The 22,069-nt window shown below is 43.0% G+C and overlaps 1 protein-coding gene across 12 annotated transcripts in view; it reads left to right on the top strand.

Moving 5' to 3' along the window:
- The window catches only part of SCUBE1 (signal peptide, CUB domain and EGF like domain containing 1), a 278,625-nt gene extending 274,040 nt beyond the window's left edge, over positions 1-4,585 (top strand). For all 12 annotated transcript variants that reach the window (XM_056517388.1, XM_056517385.1, XM_056517386.1 and 9 more), the window contains 3 exons: positions 293-445; positions 3,469-3,548; positions 4,231-4,585. In XM_056517388.1, coding sequence (XP_056373363.1) covers positions 293-445; positions 3,469-3,548; positions 4,231-4,383 — 386 coding nt within the window. In that variant the 3' untranslated portion in view covers positions 4,384-4,585. The remainder of the gene's footprint in view (positions 1-292; positions 446-3,468; positions 3,549-4,230) is intronic.
- Positions 4,586-22,069: the final 17,484 nt, after the last annotated feature.

Below are 22,069 nucleotides of genomic sequence, written 5' to 3'. Positions count from 1 at the left end.
TACAACTCCCAGTATGCCCGGACAGCAGAAGGCTGTCCGGGCATGCTGGGAGTTGTAGTTTTGCAACATCTGGAGGCACCCTGGTTGGGAAACACTGCTGTAGACAGAAGCGAGAGTTGTGATATTTTAGAAGATTTAGACCGGCAGATCCTAACTACAACTCCCAGCATGCCAGACAGCCAATGGCTGTACTGGCATGCTGGGAGTGGTAGTTTGGCAACATCTGGAGGTCCATCATTTGGAAACCACTGATTTAGAGGATTCAACCAGCAATAACAATTTTTTTTTCCAGCCTCTCCAACATCCATCACCACCTATGAGACGTGCCAGACGTACGAGCGTCCAATAGCGTTCACCTCGCGGTCGCGCAAACTGTGGATTCAGTTTAAGTCTAATGAGGGCAACAGCGGGAAAGGATTTCAAGTGCCTTATGTCACGTATGACGGTATGATTTGTTTACCTAGGCCTTGCTGTATTATGGTTGATGGTCATGTAGACACCTTCTAGAACAGTGTTTCCCAACCAGTGTGCCTGCAGCTGTTGCAAAACTACAACTCCCAGCATGCCCGGACAGCCAACGGCATGCTAGAAGTTGTAGTTTTGCAACAGCTGGAGGCTTCCTGGTTGGGATGATTATGTATCGCTTATAGACTTATATGGACTGGGTTGTGTCTCTTCTGTGCCCGCACTCCATACAATTCCTGCCCACCTTAACTGCAGCATAAAGGTCAGGCAGATAAGGCTCTGTTCACACCTCCATTTATAACAGGAGCCACAGTACTTCATTGGATTTGTTACACAATGGACCCCATTGACTTCAATAGTAACAGAATCCTTATGCGAATGAAGTGCCCACAGGGTGTTCCCAGCACAGCAGGGGCCCGGGCAATGCCAGCCCATCTCCTCACAATGAAGCTCAAGTGCCCACAGGGTGTACCCCATGGCGTCCAGGCAATGCCAGCCTATCTTCTCACACTCACCCCCTCTCTCTTGTCTTGTAGCCACAGACCCCCATTTGATTGACAGCCACTAGGCTGCTCTACCATTTCCTCCTGTCTGTGCAATTCTCGCGTAAGCCCCATCCAGTCACGACGCCGTACATCTGTAGCAACAAAGTCTCCTCACAGCAGCCTCAAAACATGTTCTGTGCCTCACCAAAGAGGTCTCGACCTCCTCTCAGGAAGAAGCAAGGGTCACAACCTCTTCTCAGGAAGAAGCGAGGGTCACAACCTCTTTTCAGGAAGAAGCGAGGGTCACAACCTCTTCTCAGGAAGAAGCGAGGGTCACAACCTCTTCTCAGGAAGAAGCGAGGGTCACAACCTCTTCTCAGGAAGAAGCGAGGGTCACAACCTCTTCTCAGGAAGAAGCGAGGGTCACAACCTCTTCTCAGGAAGAAGCGAGGCTCACAACCTCCTCTCAGGAAGAAGCGAGGCTCACAACCTCCTCTCAGGAAGAAGCGAGGCTCCCAACCTCCACTCAGGAAGAAGCAAGGGTCACAACCTTCTCTCAGGAAGAAGCAAGGGTCACAACCTCCTCTCAGGAAGAAGCGAGGGTCACAACCTCCTCTCAGGAAGAAGCGAGGGTCACAACCTCCTCTCAGGAAGAAGCGAGGGTCACAACCTCCTCTCAGGAAAAAGCGAGGGTCACAACCTCTTCTCAGGAAGAAGCGAGGGTCACAACCTCCTCAGGAAGAAGCGAGGGTCACAACCTCCTCTCAGGAAGAAGCGAGGGTCACAACCTCCTCTCAGGAAGAAGCGAGGGTCACAACCTCCTCTCAGGAAGAAGCGAGGGTCACAACCTCCTCTCAGGAAGAAGCGAGGGTCACAACCTCCTCTCAGGAAGAAGCGAGGCTCACAACCTCCTCTCAGGAAGAAGCGAGGCTCACAACCTCCTCTCAGGAAGAAGCGAGGCTCACAACCTCCTCTCAGGAAGAAGCGAGGGTCACAACCTCCTCTCAGGAAGAAGCGAGGGTCACAACCTCTTCTCAGGAAGAAGCGAGGGTCACAACCTCCTCTCAGAAAGAAGCGAGGCTCACAACCTCCTCTCAGGAAGAAGCAAGGCTCACAACCTCCTCTCAGGAAGAAGCGAGGGGCACAACCTCTTCTCAGGAAGAAGCGAGGGGCACAACCTCTTCTCAGGAAGAAGCGAGGGTCACAACCTATTCTCAGGAAGAAGCGAGGCTCACAGCCTCTTCTCAGGAAGAAGCGAGGCTCACAGCCTCTTCTCAGGAAGAAGCAAGGGGCGCAAGCGCAGAACATGCTTTGAGGCCACCAGGAAGACTACATTTCTGCACATGCGCAGACAGGAGGAGATAAGACAGCCTAGTGACTGTCAGCCAAATTATGGTAGGTGGCAACAAGAGGGGCCGCCCGTGATTAGATGGTGCTCGCCCAAGATTTGCACGAAAAGGGAATGATAAGTTAGCCTAGTGGCTGTCAATCAATTGGGAGTTTGTGGCTTTAAGAGGGGGAGAGAGGTAGCCGTTGCCAAGGAGGTGGTCTGGCCTTTGCCTGTACTCTTGCTGCACTGGGGAACACCCTGTGGGCACCTGAGCCTCATTTGCATATGGATATGCCAAATGAGACGCATATGCTGCAACATAGTCTTCTCTCGGCGGCTTTAAAGCATGTTCTGCACTTGCCTTGCCTTGGCACTGAACAACGGAAAAGGAAGCCGGGAGAAGACGTTGAGATGTGCAAGCGCAGAACATGCTTTGAGGTCAGTGGGAGAAGACTACATTACTGCACATGCATTGACGTGATTGGATGGAGAGAGCACAAGATGTGCACGAAAAACAAATCATAAGGCAGTTTAGTGGCTGTCAATCAATTTGGGGGCAGAGAAGTGGCGGTTGTGAGAAGATAGTGTGGCTCCTGCTGTGCTCAGAAACCCTGTGATGCATAAGGCTACAAAAAAGACCTATCTAGTGGCGGACTGGTATACCCCCCGGTGTCCTGCTGACAGCTCAGCTTTACTTACATGAGGTAAGTACTGTACAATAATTGTTTGTCTTCACGGAGATCTTTATCTTAAAGGGGTACTCCACTGCCTCAGCGTTCGGAACATTTTGTTCCAAACGCTGGGTGCGGTCTACAGGGGTGGTGACGTCACGGCATGCCCCTTGTGACGTCACACCACACCCCCTCAACTGTATTGAGGGGGTGTGGCGTGACATCACAAGGGGCTTGCCCACAGATCACACATTGCCACCACGGCAAACTCGGCACTGCTACGTATTTGGATGCTTGACATTGATCCTGTAGGAATGTAAGAGTAGCGATGCGGAGTTCTCATCGCAGTGAGACAAAGGCGTTCGCTCTGCTGATCTGGATCCCCTGGGTGGGGGAGTGAGGGTGGGGCTTGGCATCGTAAATGTCCCGTTGCAGATGGATGGTCCCAATTTCCGATCCAGTCCTTATGATAAACTGTATGTAATTATGATTTTTCCATCTGCTTTTAATTTCACAGAGGATTACCAACAATTAATAGAAGATATTGTCCGTGATGGAAGATTATACGCTTCAGAGAACCATCAGGAGATTTTAAAAGTACGTTTTTTTTTTGTTTTGTTTTTTTTAATTAAATGCAAAAATTTTAACAAAACACAAAGTAGAGCTCTTACAGGGGTACTCTGATGAAAACTTTTATTTTTTTTTATCAACTGGTGCCAGAAAGTTAAGCAGATTTTCTAAATGACTTCTATTAAAAAATCTTAATCCTTCCAGCACTTATTAGCTGCTGAATACTACAGAGGAAATTCTTTTCTTTTTGGAACACAGAGCTCTCTGCTGACATCACGACCACGGTGCTCTCTGCTGACATCTCTGTCCATTTTAAGAACTGTCCAGAGTAGGAGAAAATCCCCATAGCTAAACATATGCTGCTCTGGACAGTTCCTAAAATAGACAGAGATGTCAGCAGAGAGCACTGTGCTCGTGATGTCCGCAGAGAGCTCTGTGTTCCAAAAAGAAAATAATTTCCTCTGTAGTATTCAGCAGCTAATAAGTACTGGAAGGATTAAGATTTTTGTAATAGAAGTAATTTACAAATCGGTTTAACTTTCTGGCACCAGTTGATTTAAAAAAAGAAAAACGTTTTCCACCGGAGTACCCCTTTTAATACTAGACACCTTTTGAAGAGGACTCTTCCAGATCAGTGCTTTCTGAATCACATTATAGTGTATGACCAGGGCCAAAGAGATGAATGTATTTTTGTGTTTTGGTCCCGCAGGACAAGAAGCTGATCAAGGCTCTCTTTGACGTCTTAGCGCATCCCCAAAATTATTTCAAGTACACAGCACAGCAATCCAAGGAGATGTTCCCAAGATCTTTTATTAAACTACTCCACTCAAAAGTTTCCAGATTTTTACGGCCTTATAAATAGCTTTATTTTTTTTTATTAGTGTTTTTTTTTTTTTTTTATAATTTTGTTTTTTTTGTTTTTTTGCTATTTGGTTTTCATCCACGTTCTTCTCTCAGTTCCGTCATCCCTCTTTGCAGTAGTTGCTGCTCCAAGTAAAAAGAAAAGAAAGACTTGTTTTGTAGTCTTCAGTTTCCCGTTCATCCGAAAGATAAATATATATATATATATATATATATATATATATATATATATAGATATATAGATATATACATATATATATATATATATATATATATATATATATATATATATATATATACAAAAAAAAAAAAGGCTTATTTGACAAATGATTTCACGGACGTCGCTCAGAGTCCTCTTCTTTTCAGCTTTCCGATTTAAGCCGAGGTACGAAACTATTCTGGAAGCCTTCTCCTGCCACACCCTGCACCTTCATCCTCAAAGCTGAAAATATCAAGTTCTCAAAAAGTTGGCGAGCTGCTGTGTACATAGACAACCGGGATTGTCCGAGACTGTACAGGACCATGCGTGGCTCAGTGAGCAAATGTAACGCTAGAACTCAAGGCTCTATAAACTCAGTATCACGGCATCTTCTCTGTGTCTTGATGCTCTGGGATTTTTTGGGGTCATGTTTTTGAATTTGGCGGACTTCTGTAGCAATGGAGACCTCGTTGTCCTAGGTGAAGAATGGATTGCTCACTACAACAACTTATCTCTACGTCACCAATGCCGCTCCCCGTTTCTGCACTGACATTACTTCCAATAGTCAAGATACCCTCTCCTCGATATATATGGTGACTTATCCGTTATGGACGGGACGTATCTATCCCTTGGCATGGCAGGTTCTAGGACCTCGTGGACGGTATCGGGGGGGTCTTCACAGAGTAGGGATTACGCATAAATCTCTGTGTTGGCTTAAGAATTTTTTTTTTCCTCCAGTCTTCAAGTCACAAGACGTTGGCGCATTCTTGTTATCTCCGGATGGTTTGAGAAACTACCTGCAAACGAGTATTATGGCAAGAGAGCGAAGTGTGTAGTATAATTAATATTTTAAATTGCACTTGAATTTTGTATGTAATGTTAGGGGGAAGATAATTTTTTTATTTTGTGTTTGCCTTTTTGTTTTTTTACTTTTTTTTTGTTGTTTTTTTTTTAATAATTTTTTATAAAATTGTAGGATTCTAATCTAAAACCAAAAACATATACCGGCCTGTCCAGTGTTTTTTACCTACTGTGTGTAAAAGGCGGCCCTTGATCAGTCTTCCATGAGGCAGGTTTACAATGCCATAGACTGCTTACTTTTTTCTTATATGACACATAGGGCCCCCCGACTGGAACTATCAAAAGTTACAGCTCCAGACAAAGGTGTAGGATTGAAAGGGGTACGTTTTTCCTTAAAGGGGTACTCCGCTGCCCAGCGTTTGGAACAAAATGTTCTGAACGCTTAGAGCCGGCGCCGGGAGCTCGTGACGTCATAGCCACGCCCCCTCATGATGTCACACCCCGCCCCCTCAATGCAAGTCTATGGGAGGGGGCGTGACGGCTGTCACGCCCCCTCCCATAGACTTGCATTGAGGGGGCGGGGTGTGACGGCATGAGAGGGCGGGGCTATGACATCACGAGCTCCCGACACTAGCTTCAGCGTTCGGAACAGTTTGTTCCAAACGCTGAGAAGCGGAGTACCCTTTTAAGGAGGGCACCAGAATGTGTGTGGAGGCTAATAGACCATGTAATGCTCCACTGGGAAAAAAAATAGGCAAAGTAGCTCTCCTTTAGACCTCGAAACAGCTGTTTTACATCTGAAAGAGATCCTAGCATGGCTAATAATCTCCAGTTACGTTCCAAGACTTCTAAATGGGCCGGAAATTGACTTGCAAGGATGCTACTTTCAGTAGTTGGCAACAGAAGCTTGCTCTCTGTTGCCACCTACTGGAAGTAGCATCTTTGCACGTGAAACAGCTGTTTCAAAGTCTTAAATGGTACCTTTCATCAAAAAAACCCTTTTGATATATTATAGATTAATGTATGCAGAATAACTTTACAATTGCATGTTATTAAAAAAAAATATGCTTCTTTCTATTTAATTTTCCACTTTGAAAAAATGACCACTAGTGGTCTCCCTACGAGTCTTGGCCGCAAGCCCTTTTCATAGATTTCACACTCATGCTGGAGTCCTCAATGTCAGACTGCAGCCGGGACACAGACAAGCTTGGCTGGCACCTCTGAATCTTATCCTCTCTGTTTACAACTGCATGTGCGGAGAGAAGAACGATTGGAGCTCAGAGAGTAAAATGAATGAGGGCATGCAGTAAGGCAGAGTCAGGAGTATGCCCTGCTTTGCTTTGAGCACAGTGCTGGCTCCTGCCTGCCTGACTGACAGACAGGGAGCAGTGCTGAGCTTGTCTGTGTCCCGGCTGCAGTCTGAGATTTAGGACTCCAGCATGAGTCTGAAATCTATAAAAAGGGCTTGCGGCCAGGACTGGTAGGGAGACCTCTAGTGGTCATTTTTTCAAAGTGGAAAATTAAATAGAAAGAAGCATATTTTTTAACAACATGCCTGAACCACAAGACATTGAATTGGTCTCCGACTGCTTGTCCCCATCCCACAAGCCTTGACTGAGAGATCTTCCCCTGCTTGGGTGAGGTATATCAATCAAAGCTGGTGGGGTAGGGAGAAGCTTCCAGGGACCACCCAGATCATTTGTAATTTGGCAGCATGAATGTGATGACAGGTTCCTTTGAAAGGTGCTGGGCATTGACCTGCAGGGAAACTACCGTCAATAGGCAGCAACCTCTCTTCCCTCTGGAGGAGAGCTACTTTTCATATACAAATGGTCCCTCAAGTCACACTACGAATTGGTTCCATGACGACCATTGTATGTTGAAACCATAACTCTATTAAAATAACTATTGGTTCTGAAGCCCCCAAAATAGTAGACAATTGGTTCTGGAGCACCCAAAATGTCATCCAAAAATTAAGAAAAAAAGATTACAGAAAAATAAGTAGACTACTAATACACATAAAGAAAGTCCTTACGTAGAAAAGTAAGAATATGTAGAGGACATGAGCTTCTTCAGGGTACTGTACAGTACACAGTGTCCCAAAAACGTAAAATGGATCCGCCCTCACCTTGTGTCCAAACGAGCAGCTAACCCTGGCACAGGTATAGAGTAGTACGCTAGAGTGTGACCAGACAGCCAGTCAGTGCATGCACTTCAGTAATACAGGGGTTTTACCCGTGAATGCCCCATTCTGATTGGTCGGTTCTTCCAGCCATTGACATGTTTTTCGCAGATCTGGACTGTCCGTAACATTCTGGAAATTTTTTTATGGACTCCAAACTTATCAACCTTTCTGATTCTGGATAGATGATCCAGTGAACTGGACTGCAGAAGGGGCTGAGGTGATTAAAAACTCTGGGTAGGCATTACTGAGGGCGGGACTTAAAGGGAACCTGTCCCCATGAAAATGCTATCTAATCTACTGGCACCATGTTATAGAGCAGGAAGAGCTGAGCAGATTGATATATATCTTTTTGGGAAAAGATTCAGTATAACTTGTAACTTATTGATTGAAATCTCAGATTTTACCATGCTTAGGAGTCCAGTGGGCAGTCCTATCATTGAGTGACACTGCCCACTGGGCTATTAAGAATAGAAAGAGTGGGGTCTTTGATAAGTTACACATTATACTGAATTTTTTCCCCCCAAAAGATATATATCATTCTTCTCAGCTCCTCCTGCTATATAACATGTTGCCGATTTGATAGCGTTTTCATGATGACCGGTTCTCTTTAAATATCCTAGTTTTGAATATTTGAAAAATGAATGCGGTGTTCCCACGTGGCAGTGAACACATGAGGCCGAAACCATTCCACCATGCGTTCACCTATCAGCAACATTGCATGGCCATTGGTGGTCTCGTCCACATGTGTTCACTGGTACGTGGTTCTGTCTCTATGATCATAAAGAAGATATTTACTATGTTTAAAACTGATTTTGTCCCTAAAAAGTGCCACCCCTGTCCTCAGGCTGTGTGTAGTGTAACTGCTAAGTTACATTGAAGTGGAAAAATACGGTTTTGGAGGTGCTGCTTGCAGGTGGTCAAGAAACGAGAGACTCAAGCCGGCACAGGAGAATAAATATTTTATTTTTGCAAAGAACTGACACGTTTCAGCATATACAGTGCCTTCCTCAGGTTCAATAAGACAGTACACTCTTCGTTGTTGGTAAAGTGGGAGTGTGCTGGTGGGGATCCTGTGTGTTCACGGTGCCGGCGTGGACCACGCCGGCACCGCGAACACACAGGATCCTCACCAGCACACTCCCACTTTACCAACAACGAAGAGTGTACTGTCTTATTGAACCTGAGGAAGGCACTGTATATGCTGAAACGCGCTGTCCGTTCTTTGCAGAGTAAAATATTTATTGTCCTGTGCCGGCTTGAGTCTGACGTTTCTTGACCACCTGTGAGCAGCGCCTCCAAAACTGTATTCCTCCACTACTATTACTGGTCTCCCTACCGGAGTCCAGTACCGGTTTAGAGTGCAGCAGCTCCACATCCATCCGCAATACCACCCCACGACACTCTGACAACCACGACCCGGAAGGACCGTGGATCAGTCCATCACCACCAGAAAGGTGAGTATATCACCTAGGTGTGGGGGAGGGCTCACACTAAGTTGATATACATTACAAGGGCATGCCCCCTGGTCTCTTTTTTTTTTTTTCTTCCTCTCCAACCTTGCCAAGTTACATTGAAGTGAATGGAGCCAAGTTGTAATACCGCACACAATCTGAGGACAGGTTAGGCGCTGTTTTTTGAAGAAATTAGCTCTGTTTTTCTATTCCAGGATAACTCCATTACTTTGTTTCCTTGTGATCTCGTGATTGATGTCCCAGTGACCATCATTATAGCATATAGTATTGTAGCATTGGTATCACACGCTATAGAACAGACTGCCTCTCCCTGCTACACAGACTTGGTATAGGTCTTTCTCACTTTGAAGCTGGGGGCTTAATAAGGTTGAATAAGGATTCATACTGCCTTAAAACAAGAGGGGGAACGTATAGGAACAATTGTAAGTCATTGGGAGTAATGGAGGTCAGGACCAAATTGGCGCCGATCGTTGATGGTGAAGTAGACTTGATAATACAAAAAGCAGGCTATACTCTCTTTTTGCATTTTGGGTGGAGAACCTCTTACAAGAGAGAAGGCCTAATTTAAGGGCAGGGGTATGTTAAAGGGGTACTCCACTACTTCAAAACGAATAAGTGTCTGATTGCAGTAGAGTCCAACTTCCAGGACCCCTGATGATCACCAGAACGGGGCCTCGTCTCTCCCTGTGCATGGAGTGGCATGTTGGCACGCACTCCATGCACTGTCTATAGAGTACAGTGCTTGTGTATCTCTGGCACTCCCATAAAGAAAGCATAAAGCGCATGCGCACAACGCCACTCCATGAACAGGGAGAGATCCCATTCTGAAGATTTGCAGGGGGTCCCAAAGGTTGGACCCCCTGCAATCAGACACCTATTCCTGTGCTACAGATAGGGGGATTCATTTTAAAGTAGTGGAGTACCCATCCCAATTTGTAAATGATGTCCTGGCGTCTGCAATAGGTACTATGTGAAAATGCTCAGTGGGGCACACCAAAATGGGGCACACCAAAATCTGATTAATGAAGGGGGAAAGAGAAGGAAATGCATGTTTTGCATATTACTAAGTCTCCTTAAAGGCGACTGGTCATCATTTCATGCTGCCTGAACCAGGAATCATCTAGGACAACAACTGGATAGGTTTCCTGTTGGCCAGACCCTATGTATATCCTGATGGTCAGACCATACTAATCACACAAAGGATGGATTTCCTGATGGTCAGACCCTACTAATCGCACATAGGATGGATTTCCTGATGGTCAGACCCTACTAATCGCACTGAGGATGGATTTCCTGATGGCCAGACCCTACTAATCACACATAGGATGGATTTCCTGATTGCCAGACCATACTAATCACACATAGGATGGATTTCCTGATGGCCAGACCCTACTAATCACACATAGGATGGATTTCCTGATGGCCAGACCCTACTAATCACACATAGGATGGATTTCCTGATGGCCAGACCCTACTAATCACACATAGGATGGATTTCCTGATGGCCAGACCCTACTAATCACATATAGGATGGATTTTCTGATGGCCAGACCCTACTAATCAAACATAGGATGGATTTCCTGATGGCCAGACCCTACCAATCACACATAGGATGGATTTCCTGATTGTCAGACCCTACTAATCACACATAGGATAGATTTCCTGATGGTCAGACCCTACTAATCTCACATTGATGGCCTATCCTGGATAGGCCATCAATGTGTATCCCCTGACACCCCTTCATCTATGGAGATGTGAAAGGTGGTGAAACTCCTAAAACAAAAACAAAACTGTAAAAATAAAAAAAAATGCCATAACTATAAACCCTTTGAGCACTTGGATAAGTTGCTGCAGTCGGAGCAGAACTTTGTCTGGGGCTGTTAACCGTTATACCGGACCAGCACAACCTGGCACATAGGGGGTAATTTTTTCTCTGAATGTTTTTTTTTCTGTTGTTTTTTGTATTTTTGTTTGAATTCATTGTCATCTCATGGTTTTCCCCCTCTTTATTCCCAAACATGAAGTAACCTTAAAAAACATTTTTATAAATAAAAATAAAAAAATGTACAGGAAATTATAAAAAAATAAAAATAATTTTTTTTGACGCCTAAATATACAGTTACAATGTAGTGTGTATTTTTTATTTATTCTGCCTTTAGCTTAATGTTGTTGGTGGATTCACTTTTATGAGAAATGCAAAGAAAAAAAAAATTGGCTCAAAATTTTTTGGGGGGGTTTATACCACTTCAAATTAAATTATGCCCAATGCATTATTTGTGTTTGGGGGGGGGGTCTAAATTAGCTGCCTTTTTTTATTTTATTTTTTTAGTTTTTTGATCATTCAAAATTTCTAAATAATGACAAGATGACATTTAAAGGATATTTCCAAGTTTGCATATATATATATATATATATATATATATATATATATATATATATATATTTTTTTTTTTTTTTTTTTTTTTTTTAAAGGCAACTACGCTGCTTATTTGGTTTGAAAAAATATTTAAAAAATATCTTGTGTATACAGCTCCTTTGCACAGCTATGTGTATCTATGGTTACAGACTACAGAAAAAAACTGGGTAGTCCACAGCTGTTTTCAGCATGGTTGTTTTCCAAAAACAGCACCACACTTGCCTTCAGGTTGTGTCTGGTACTGCACCTTTGCCTCAATCACTTTAGTCGTGCCAAGCTGCAGTACCTGAAACAACCCATGCACAGGTGTGGCGCTTTCCCTGAAGGAAAGCAGCCACGTTTTTCCATCTTGTAGCTCTGTAGCTGTTGCACAACTACAACTCCCAAAAAGAATGCTGGAAGGTGTAGTCCTGCCACTGTAAAACTACAACTATCAGTGCGCCCTGAGTATGCTGGGAACTGTAGTTGGCAACAGCTGGGGTGCCACAGGTAGAAGTCCACCTATCTAAACCCAACAATCCCATAAAAAAATTAATAAAAATTTTAAATTATAGAGGAATTTTAGTAAAACTTTTTTGCTGTATTGTAAAAGTGAATTCACCGGTCCAGAAATGTCTTGTAATATACATCCATAAAGTGTACATATGTTGTCTTAGTTGTAATATTTAAACCTTTGATATTCCTTGAAAAGGTCAAATATATATGTAAAACATCACACTCTTGCTTACGGCTTATAACTAAAAACTCTGTATTATACTCGTAGACAAAACGCCAGTCTCGTTGTACCATAAACAAGTTTGCATCGAAATTTGCCAAGAATGTAATAAAAAAAAAAAATGACTTTAATTTTACAAATGTGTCCTGTTGTCCTGAGGTTTATATGTGGATTGTGTGCATTAAATATTGTGACCACCTATGACTAATGTGGTGACCACTTGGAGAACGGGAGAAGTAGTTCAGGGTACCTTGGCATAGTACTCAGTTGGGTGCAGTAGTTTGTGGTGTCATGCGTTGTAGGGTGGTCTGACTAACCAGATAAACCCTGTGATGTTTACTGCAATTGAAAGCCCATAATAAGATTAGCAGAAGGGTCCTTGCTCAGCTGACTCTCCATTCCTGACTGGTAGATTCTCCATCTCGAAGCTGCAAACAAGATTCTTAAAGACCTTGGGTGTAAACCTCAAACTCTGCACTGTGACGTGATGACTGCGATCCCGACCCAGATCAGCCAAAGGTTGGAAAATTATAGCAACTAGAATGGTTCTTGATTCTCTGGGGCAGAAAAGGCTTTTGCTGAAACAGGTGGAAAACTAGGCTTTACCTTTACTGACAAGGCCTAGTAGGTTAGACTCAAGAGTAGACTGGACTACCCAACAGTAACAGTACTGGGAAAGTTCCTCACACTACTCTGCATCAGTCAGATTCTGACTAAATGTACACTCTACTCTGACCTGAGCCAGACTAAGTTTGGGTCCAGCCCTTTGGAGAGAGGGTGGGACTTGTAGCTCCTCCCTCAGCTCTTCTAGAAGTTTCTACCTAGAAACGAACTGGTGAGAATCAGGTGACCAATGATAATTTCATCTTGTACACAGTAATCCACCATTGGTGGCAGTAAAGGTGCAAAATATTGACCCTTACACATACAAAATAGCGGCTATACATTTTAACTCCCACAACACCAGATACAGAAGTATGTACTTGGGAAGTGATTCCATAGCCACACAACTGTGGCACTGCTCTAGACCAGGAGGGAGTTTCAACCTGTGAAAAAAACAAAACATGCAGTGACAGGAAGCAGAAATAGGGATTCTTATTAGTTGTCCAGAATAAAACATTGGTCCTTCCAAAAATAGCGCCACACCTGTCCACAGGTTGTGTGTGGTATTGCAGCCCAACTCCATTCATTTTAATGTAATAGCACATATACCCATGGACAAGTGCGGCTCTGTTTTTGTATGAAAGCAGACTGAGTACCAGGGTTCATCTATTAAGGCGCTATACCATGATCCGACACTCTTACACAATATGTCGCACTATTTTGTATTGTCAGGGACTGTATGAAGTCCCAAAATATTTTTTAAGCCACAGAATTGGTACATTTTGCCAGACAGGCACCTTATGTTTCTGTAGGGCAGATGTCCCATCCCAGTTCTCAAGGATCAACTAAACGGCCAGGATTTGAATTTTTCCCTGTTCTATTCTAATGGAGTAACTCAAATGTTGGTGGAGCCTTGAGGACTGGGTTGGGGACCTCTGTCTGAATGTGTGTATTTTAGAGCAGTGGTCTTCAACCCAGTCCTCAAGGCCCACCAAACAGTCCAGGGTTTCATTTTTCCTCTGTTCTATTCCAGTGGAACAACTGAAAAAACCTGGAAAGTTAGTGGGCCTTGATGACTGTGTTGAACACTGATCAACAAAATACACATTAAGACAGTGGTCCCGACCCAGTCCTTAAGGCCCACCAACAGTCCTGGATTTGAATTGTTCCCTGTTCTATTCCAATGAAGGAACTGGGGGAAAAAAAAGGAATGTTGGTGGTCTTGATTACTGGGTTGAAGACCACTGCTCTACAATATACACATTCAGACAGTGGACCCCAACCCAGTCCTAAAGGCCCACCAACATTCCAGATCCTCCTTTAGAATAGAACCAGGAAACATTAAAATCCTGGACTGTTGATGGCATTGAGGACTGGGTTGGGGATCACTGCTCTACAATAGCCACATTCAAACAGAAGTCCCTAACCCATTCCTCAAGGGCCACCAACAGTTTAGGATTTAAAGTGTTACCTGTTCTATTCCAATGGAGTAACTGAAAAAAAAATTGAATGTCAGTGGGCCTTGACGACTGGGTTGAAGACCACTGCTTTGTGATATACACATGCAGACAGTAGTCTTCAACCCATTCCTCAAGGCCTTAAACAGTCCAGGATTTGAATTTTTTTCCTGTTCTAGTCTAATGGAGTAACTCGAATGTTTGTAAGCCTTGAGGACTGGTTTGGGGACCACTGTCTAAATGTATATATTGAAGAACAGTGGTCTTCATGTTGACAAGGCCCACTAACATTCTGTTTTTTTTTTCTTTCAGTTAACCTATTGGAATAGAAGAGGGAAAACTAAAATCCTGGGCTGTTGGTGGGCTCTGAGGACTGGGTTGGGGACCTCTGTCTGAATGTGTATATTGTAAATCAGTGGTCTTCAACCCAGTTGACAAAGCTCCCCAACATCCTGGATTTTTTCAGTGGTCTTCAACCCAGTTGACAAGGCCCACCGACATTTCAGGTTTTTTCACTCCTCTATTGGAATAGAACTGGGAAAAACTAAAATCGTGGATTGTTGGTGGAGCCTTGAGATCTGGGTTGAGGACCTCTGTCTGTGTATATCCCAGAGCAGTGGTCTTCAACCCAGTTGACAAGGCCCACCAACATTCCGGATTTTTTCAGTTCCTCCATTGGAAAAGAACAGGGAAAAACTAAAATTGTGGATTGTTGGTGGAGCCTTGAGACTGGGTTGAGGACCTCTGTCTGAATGTGTATATCGTAAAGCAGTGGTCTTCAACCCAGTTGACGAGGCCACCAACATTTCATTTTTTTTTCAGTTTCTTTATTGGAATAAAACAGGGAAAAATTTAAATCCTGAACTGTTGGTGGCTTTGAGGTCTGGGTTAGGGACCTCTGTCTGAATGTGTATATCGTAGAGCAATGGTCTTCAACCCAGTTGAGAAGGCCACCAAAACTTCAGTTTTTTACAGTTGGAATAGAACAATGGTGGGCCCTGAGGACTTGGTTGGGGACGTCTGATGCAGAGGAATCTTTGTCAATATAGAGCAGTGTTTCTCAAACAAGGTGCTTCCAGCTGTTTCAAAACTACAACTCCCACCATGCCCGGACAGAGTTGTAGTTTTGAAACAGCGAGAGGCACCCTGGTTGGGAAACACTGATTTAAAGACAGGAGATGGATTTTTGTTGGTCAGAGTCTGACTTAGGAGGAGACCTGATGAAGGTCATGCTAGTCTTCTTTCTCAATAGAGGATGATGATGGGTTAAATAAAATTTAAAAAAAACTCTTGGGACCCTCCCATCTTAATACGCCACGTCTTAAGATTCCTTTAAGCCCTAAATCCCCGCCATCCCTGAGGAACGTAATGGTTTGATTTGGAGTCTGATCAATGGCGGTCTGAAGCGTCTGATACAACATCCGGATATAAAACGATGAGCCGCTCTCCTGAGACGTCTGGGCTCGTCTCCCTTAAAGCCGCCCGGATCATTGGCTGTTTAGTAAACCGAGGTTTTGTCTTATCTTGTCTGGGCTTCACGAGCTCCTCCACTTTCATCTGAGATGTTTACGGTCGGGAAACGGAACGTCTTAGAAAAAAAAAATCCCTAGTAAATATAAATCCTTGAGTCGTCTTCACTTGTTCTTCATCCTGTCAAGCTGTTTCCTACTTAGATCTCTGTAGGAAAGCAGAGTTGTTACCACCACCCAGCTTTTCCAGGAATTTACCAACCTAAAGAGGTACTCCAAAGGAAAAAAGTAATAAATAAATAATAACTTGGTGCCAGAAAGTTATACAGATCTGTAAATTACTTCTATTAAAAAATCTTAATCCTTCCAGTACTTATCTGCTGCTGTATGCTCCAGATGAAGTTGTGTAGTTCTTTCCAGTCTGACCACAGTGCTCTCTGCTGACACCTCTGTCCGTGTCAGGAACTGTCCAGAGCAGGAGAGGTTTGCTATGGAGATTTGCTTCTACTCTGGACAGCATGTCCAGACATAATTGATTTTAGTGGACTCTGTGCAATGCTTTGCTTCCCCCTGTGGTGGCGCTGTGGGGGAAATTCCCTACACGTTACAGCTGGTTGCTGGGGGAGATTTATCAAAACCTGTCTAGAGGAAAAGCTGCTGAGTTGCCCATAGCAACCAATCAGATCGCTTCTTTCATTTTTCAGAGGCCTTTTCAAAAATGAAAGTAGTGATCTAATTGGTTGCTATGGGCAACTCAGCAACTTTTGCCCATAACAACCAATCAGATCACTACTTTCATTTTTGAAAAGGCCTGTTAAAAATGAAAGAAGCGAGCTGATTGGTTGCTATGGGCAACTGGGCTGGGATGTAGTAGTACAGGCCAGTGTGGTGTAGTAGTCACGTGGTAGAGTGGTCTTTCTAATTTGATGATCCCCTGAGGACCCAAGTTCTTTTTTGTCAAATAAGTTGTCGCCATGGTGTGAGGGGGGCCGGAATGAGAAATCCGGACACTTGAGTTCCATGAAAACATTCTGAAACTTTGTTATACATTTGGGCAGAATGTTTAGTAGTGTCCCTTTCAAGTAGATGAGTGACGATTTGGTCACTGTCCCTTTATGTATGCGTACACCATAGGAAAATGTGCGAAATGTCCGCCCGGGCGCTGGGTGGGCGTTAGGACCGCTTGGAAATGTAGCGTCTCATAGACGGCAATGCATTTCCGGGGGTAAATTCGCAGAAAGAAAGACATGTCTATTCTTCCTGTGGATGCAGGAATTGGGATTTCTGTGGCAGAAAGAAATGGAAATTCCACCGTGGGCACAGCGCAGCAGAATCTCATTATATTCCGGCTGAATTCCGCAAGGACATCCCGCCGTGTGAACATACCGTCACTGTGCAGTCAAAAGAACGTCAGGCTGCTGTGCCGGTATTTTTAAGCTGGATTCTGCTCAGAAATTTGGCCGTGTGAATGGGCCTTTAAAGGGGCACTCCGGTGGAAAACTTTATTTTTTAAATGAACTGGCGCCAGAAAGTTAAACAGATTTGTAAATAACTTCTATAAAAAAAAAAAAACGTTAATCCTTCCAGTACTTTTTAGGGGCTGTATACTACAGAGGGAATGCTTTTCTTTTTTAATTTCTCTTCTGTCATACCCACAGTGCTCTCTGCTGACCTCTGCTGTCCATGTCAGGAACTGTCCAGAGCAGCATATGTTTGCTATGGGGGTTTTCTTCTGCTCTGGACAGTTCCTAAAATGGACAGCAGAGGTCAGCAGAGAGCACTGTGAGCGTGAGAGAAGAGAAATCCAAAAAAGAATAGAATTTCCTCTGTAGTATACAGCCCCTAAAAAGTACTGGAAGGAATAAGATTTTTTAATAGAAGTAATTTACAAATCTGTTTAACTTTCTGGCACCAGTTGATTTGAAAAAAAAAAATAATAATTCCATGGGAGTACCCCTTTAATTGGGAGAATCTGCAGCGTATCCCCCACGTGTTCACACGGTGTGCTGCTGATTTGTTGCAGATCCTGACTTCTCTATTGAGTTTAATTGGCTAGCCACAACGATCTATATATAATCTATACCGGGCATGCTGGGAGTTGTAATTTTGCAACAGCTGGAGGCACCCTGGTTGGGAAACACTCATCTATGGTGTCCTGGGTACAGCATGGCCACTGCATATAGAAGGTGCATTACCATGCTTTAACAGGAGAGGGCAGCAAAGAGAAGAGAATGATGTATATGGGACGTTATCTAAATTATTGCTGAATAGTGAAAAACCCAATTTTTTTCAATATTTTTAGTAAATCTCTGCGGTCACCCACCATAGTGTACTGTGCAGTGTGCCGGGAAAAAAGTTTATTCCCAAAACCATGTGTATTTGTATTGTTTAAAAAAAAAAAAATGTTGTGTTCCCCCCCCTCCCCCTTGGTTTTACTTATTACAAGTCATGTGATTCATTCATCAGGTGCCTGTTGCCAAACTACAACTGCCAGCATGCCCGGACAACCCCCACCCCCGCACACATTAGGGGGTGATATGATAAGCTGTGCCTAATGACAATCTCCGCTCTGCTACATCGGACAAATTCTATAACATTGGATCTGTAAGAAAATCCTCCCGTACCTCCGTACAGTACAGGCATTGTATTACGCCAAAGGTTGTCCGTCTGTCCCCCGCGCCCAATTCTTCAATACAAATCCTTGAGTCACATGATACAGGAATCACATGACTTGTAATGAGATAACCACAGGGAGGAAAAAGGGTCACCCAAAAATATATATATATAAAAAAACATATACCAACTTCTTAAGGGCCCAGGGCGTACCTGTATGCCCTGAGTCCGTTCCCTGCCTATAACGCATGCCCCTGCGTCATAGCGGGTCGGGCCCGGCCTCTAACAACGCCCGGGACCCGTGGCTAATAGCGCGCAGCACTGATCGGGGTGCAGCGTGCTATTAACCTTTTAGATGCGGCTTCTAAAGTGAAAGTAAACTACTCCCGGATAGCTAAGTTGGCTGTTCGAGACTGCCGTGGCGTCCCGAACAAACTGAAACACACAAGGAGGGTCCCTACCTGCCTCCTGGTGTCCGATCGCCGAATGACTGCTCAGTGCCTGAGATCCAGGCATGAGCAGTCAAGCGGCAGAATCATCGATCAGTGGTTTCCTATGAGAAACCAGTGATCAATGTAAAAGATCAGGGTGTGCAGTGTTATAGGTCCCTATGGGATAACAATGATCAGTATAAGAGATCAGTGTGGGCAGTGTTATAGGTCCCTATGGGATAACAATGATCAGTATAAGAGATCAGTGTGGGCAGTGTTATAGGTCCCTATGGGATAACAATGATCAGTATAAGAGATCAGTGTGGGCAGTGTTATAGGTCCCTATGGGAGCTATAACACTGCAGAAAAAAAAGTTAAAAAAAAGTGAATAAAGATCATTTAACCCCTTCCCTATTGAAAGTTTGAATCACCCCCTTTTTCCCATTAAAAAAATAGGGTAAATAAAAATAAACATATGTTGTATTGCCGCGTGCGGAAATGTCCAAATTATAAAAATATATCGTTAATTAAACCGCATGTTCAATGGCGTACGCGCAAAAAAATTCCAAAGTCCCAAATAGCGTATTTTTGGTCACTTCTTGAATAAAAAGCGATCAAAAAGTCAGATTAATACAAACATGGTACGGCTAAAAACTTCAGATCACGGCGCAAAAAATGAGTCCTCATACCGCCCCATACGTGGAAAAATAAAAAAGTTATAGGGGTCAGAAGATGACAATTTTAAACGTATACATTTTCCTGCATGTAGTTATGATTTTTTCAAGAATGGCGACAAAATGAAAATCTATATAAGTAGGGGATCATTTTAATCGTATGGACCTACAGAATAAAGATCAGGTGTCATTTTTACTGAAAAATGTACTGTGTAGAAACGGAAGCCCCCAAAAGTTACAAAATGGCGTTTTTTCTTCAATTTTGTCTCACAATGATTTTTTTTCCCGTTTTGTCGTAGGTTTTTGGGTAAAATGACTGATGTCATTATAAAGTAGAATTGGTGGCACAAAAGATAAGTCATAATATGGATTTTTAGGTGCAAAATTGAAAGAGTTATGATTTTTTAAAGGAAAAACAAAAGTGCAAAAATTGAAAAACCCCGGGTCCTTAAAGGGGTACTCTGGGGGAAAACTTTTTTTTTTTAATCAACTGGTGCCAGAAAGTTAAACAGATTTGTAAATTACTTCTGGAAAAAAAAATCTTAATCCTTCCAGTACTTATTAGCTGCTGAATACTACAGAGGAAATTCTTTTCTTTTTGGAACACAGAGTTCTCTGCTGACATCACGAGCACAGTGCTCTCTGCTGACATCTCTGTCCATTTTAGGAACTGTCCAGAGCAGCATATGTTTGCTATGGGTATTTTCTCCTACTCTGGACAGTTCTTAAAATGGACAGAGATGTCAGCAGAGAGCACTGTGCCCGTGATGTCAGCAGAGAGCTCTGTATTCCAAAAAGAAATGAATTTCCTCTCTAGTATTCAGCAGCTAATAAGTACTGGAAGGATTAAGATTTTGTTTTATAGAAGTAATTTACAAATCTGTTTAACTTTCTGGCACCAGTTGATTAAAAAAAAAAAAAAAAAAGTTTTCCACCAGAATAACCCTTTAAGCACATGCGCAGATGTAGCAGAGCTGAGCTGATCATTTGGCTAAACTCATTTTGTCAGGCTCATGTGACAAATTATTTTAATTAAACCTTGCATACAGATAGGGGTGCCAAGTTGGCAGAACACATTGTGATATAGTGAAGTATGAAAATATTCAGATATAGCAGAGCTGAGTTGCTCATTTGTCAAAACTGACTGTAAATAAATTTTTTCATTGAACAAAAGCTATAGGAGAGCTGAGTTGGTTATTTGGCAGCACTCCCTTTGATAGTAATATGGGATATTATATTCCAGGAAAGCATAAATACAGATATAGCAGAGCTGAGTTGATCATACGGCAGAACTCATTGTGATACAGATGTAATGACAAAAAAAACCTAGGTAGCAGAGCTGAGTGGATCGTTCAAAGAAAGTATACACGTAGCAGAGCCGAGTGGATCATTCAAAGAAAGTATACACGTAGCAGAGCTGAGTGGATCGTTCAAAGAAAGTATACACGTAGCAGAGCTGAGTGGATTGTTCAAAGAAAGTATACACGTAGCAGAGCTGAGTGGATCGTTCAAAGAAAGTATACACGTAGCAGAGCTGAGTGGATTGTTCAAAGAAAGTATACACGTAGCAGAGCTAAGTGGATCGTTCAAAGAAAGTATACACGTAGCATAGCTGAGTGGATCGTTCAAAGAAAGTATACACGTAGCAGAGCTGAGTGGATTGTTCAAGGAAAGTATACACGTAGCAGAGCTGAGTGGATCGTTCAAAGAAAGTATACACGTAGCAGAGCTGAGTGGATCGTTCAAAGAAAGTATACACGTAGCAGGGCTGAGTGGATCGTTCAAAGAAAGTATACACGTAGCAGAGCTGAGTGGATCGTTCAAAGAAAGTATACACGTAGCAGAGCTGAGTGGATCATTCAAAGAAAGTATACACGTAGCAGAGCTGAGAGGATCATTCAAAGAAAGTATACACGTAGCAGAGCTGAGAGGATAGTTCAAAGAAAGTATACACGTAGCAGAGCTGAGTGGATCGTTCAAAGAAAGTATACACATAGCAGAGCTGAGTTCATATATATATATATATATATATATACTGGCTCCAGAAGGTTAACCAGATTGGTAAATTACTTCTATCAAAAAATCTTAATCCTTTCAATAATTATCAGCTACTGAAGTTGAGTTGTTGTTTTCTGTCTGGAAACAGTGCTCTCTGCTGACATCTCTGCTTGTCTCGGGAACTGCACAGAGTAGAAGAGGTTTGCTATGGGGATTTGCTTCTAAACTGGGCGGTTCCCGAGACAGGTGTCATCAGAGAGCACTTAGAAAAGAACAACTCAACTTCAGCAGCTCATAAGTATTGGAAGTATTAAGATTTTTTTTAATAGAAGTAATTTACAAATCTGTTTAACTTTCTGGAGCCAGTGGATATATAAAAAAAAGTTTTTTCCTGGAATACCCCTTTAAAGCACAATGATGCAGTGTGATGCAGACATAGCAGAGCTGAGGTGGTTGTTTGGCAACACTACTAATGCAGGCACGCAATGACATTTTTATTTTATTCAAGCAAGGACATAGCAGAGCCGAGTTGGTTATTTATCAAAACGCATATTGATGTGATTAAAGGGGTATTCCAGGAAAAAAAATTTTTATATATCAACTGGCTCCAGAAAGATAAACAGGTTTGTAAATTACTTATATTAAAAAATCTAA

Source organism: Hyla sarda, chromosome 4 (assembly GCF_029499605.1).
Source record: "Hyla sarda isolate aHylSar1 chromosome 4, aHylSar1.hap1, whole genome shotgun sequence".
In the NCBI taxonomy this organism is placed as follows: domain Eukaryota; kingdom Metazoa; phylum Chordata; class Amphibia; order Anura; family Hylidae; genus Hyla; species Hyla sarda.
The sequence above is the reverse complement of the archived record's forward strand: the minus strand, read 5'-3'. Positions and strand labels throughout refer to the sequence as shown.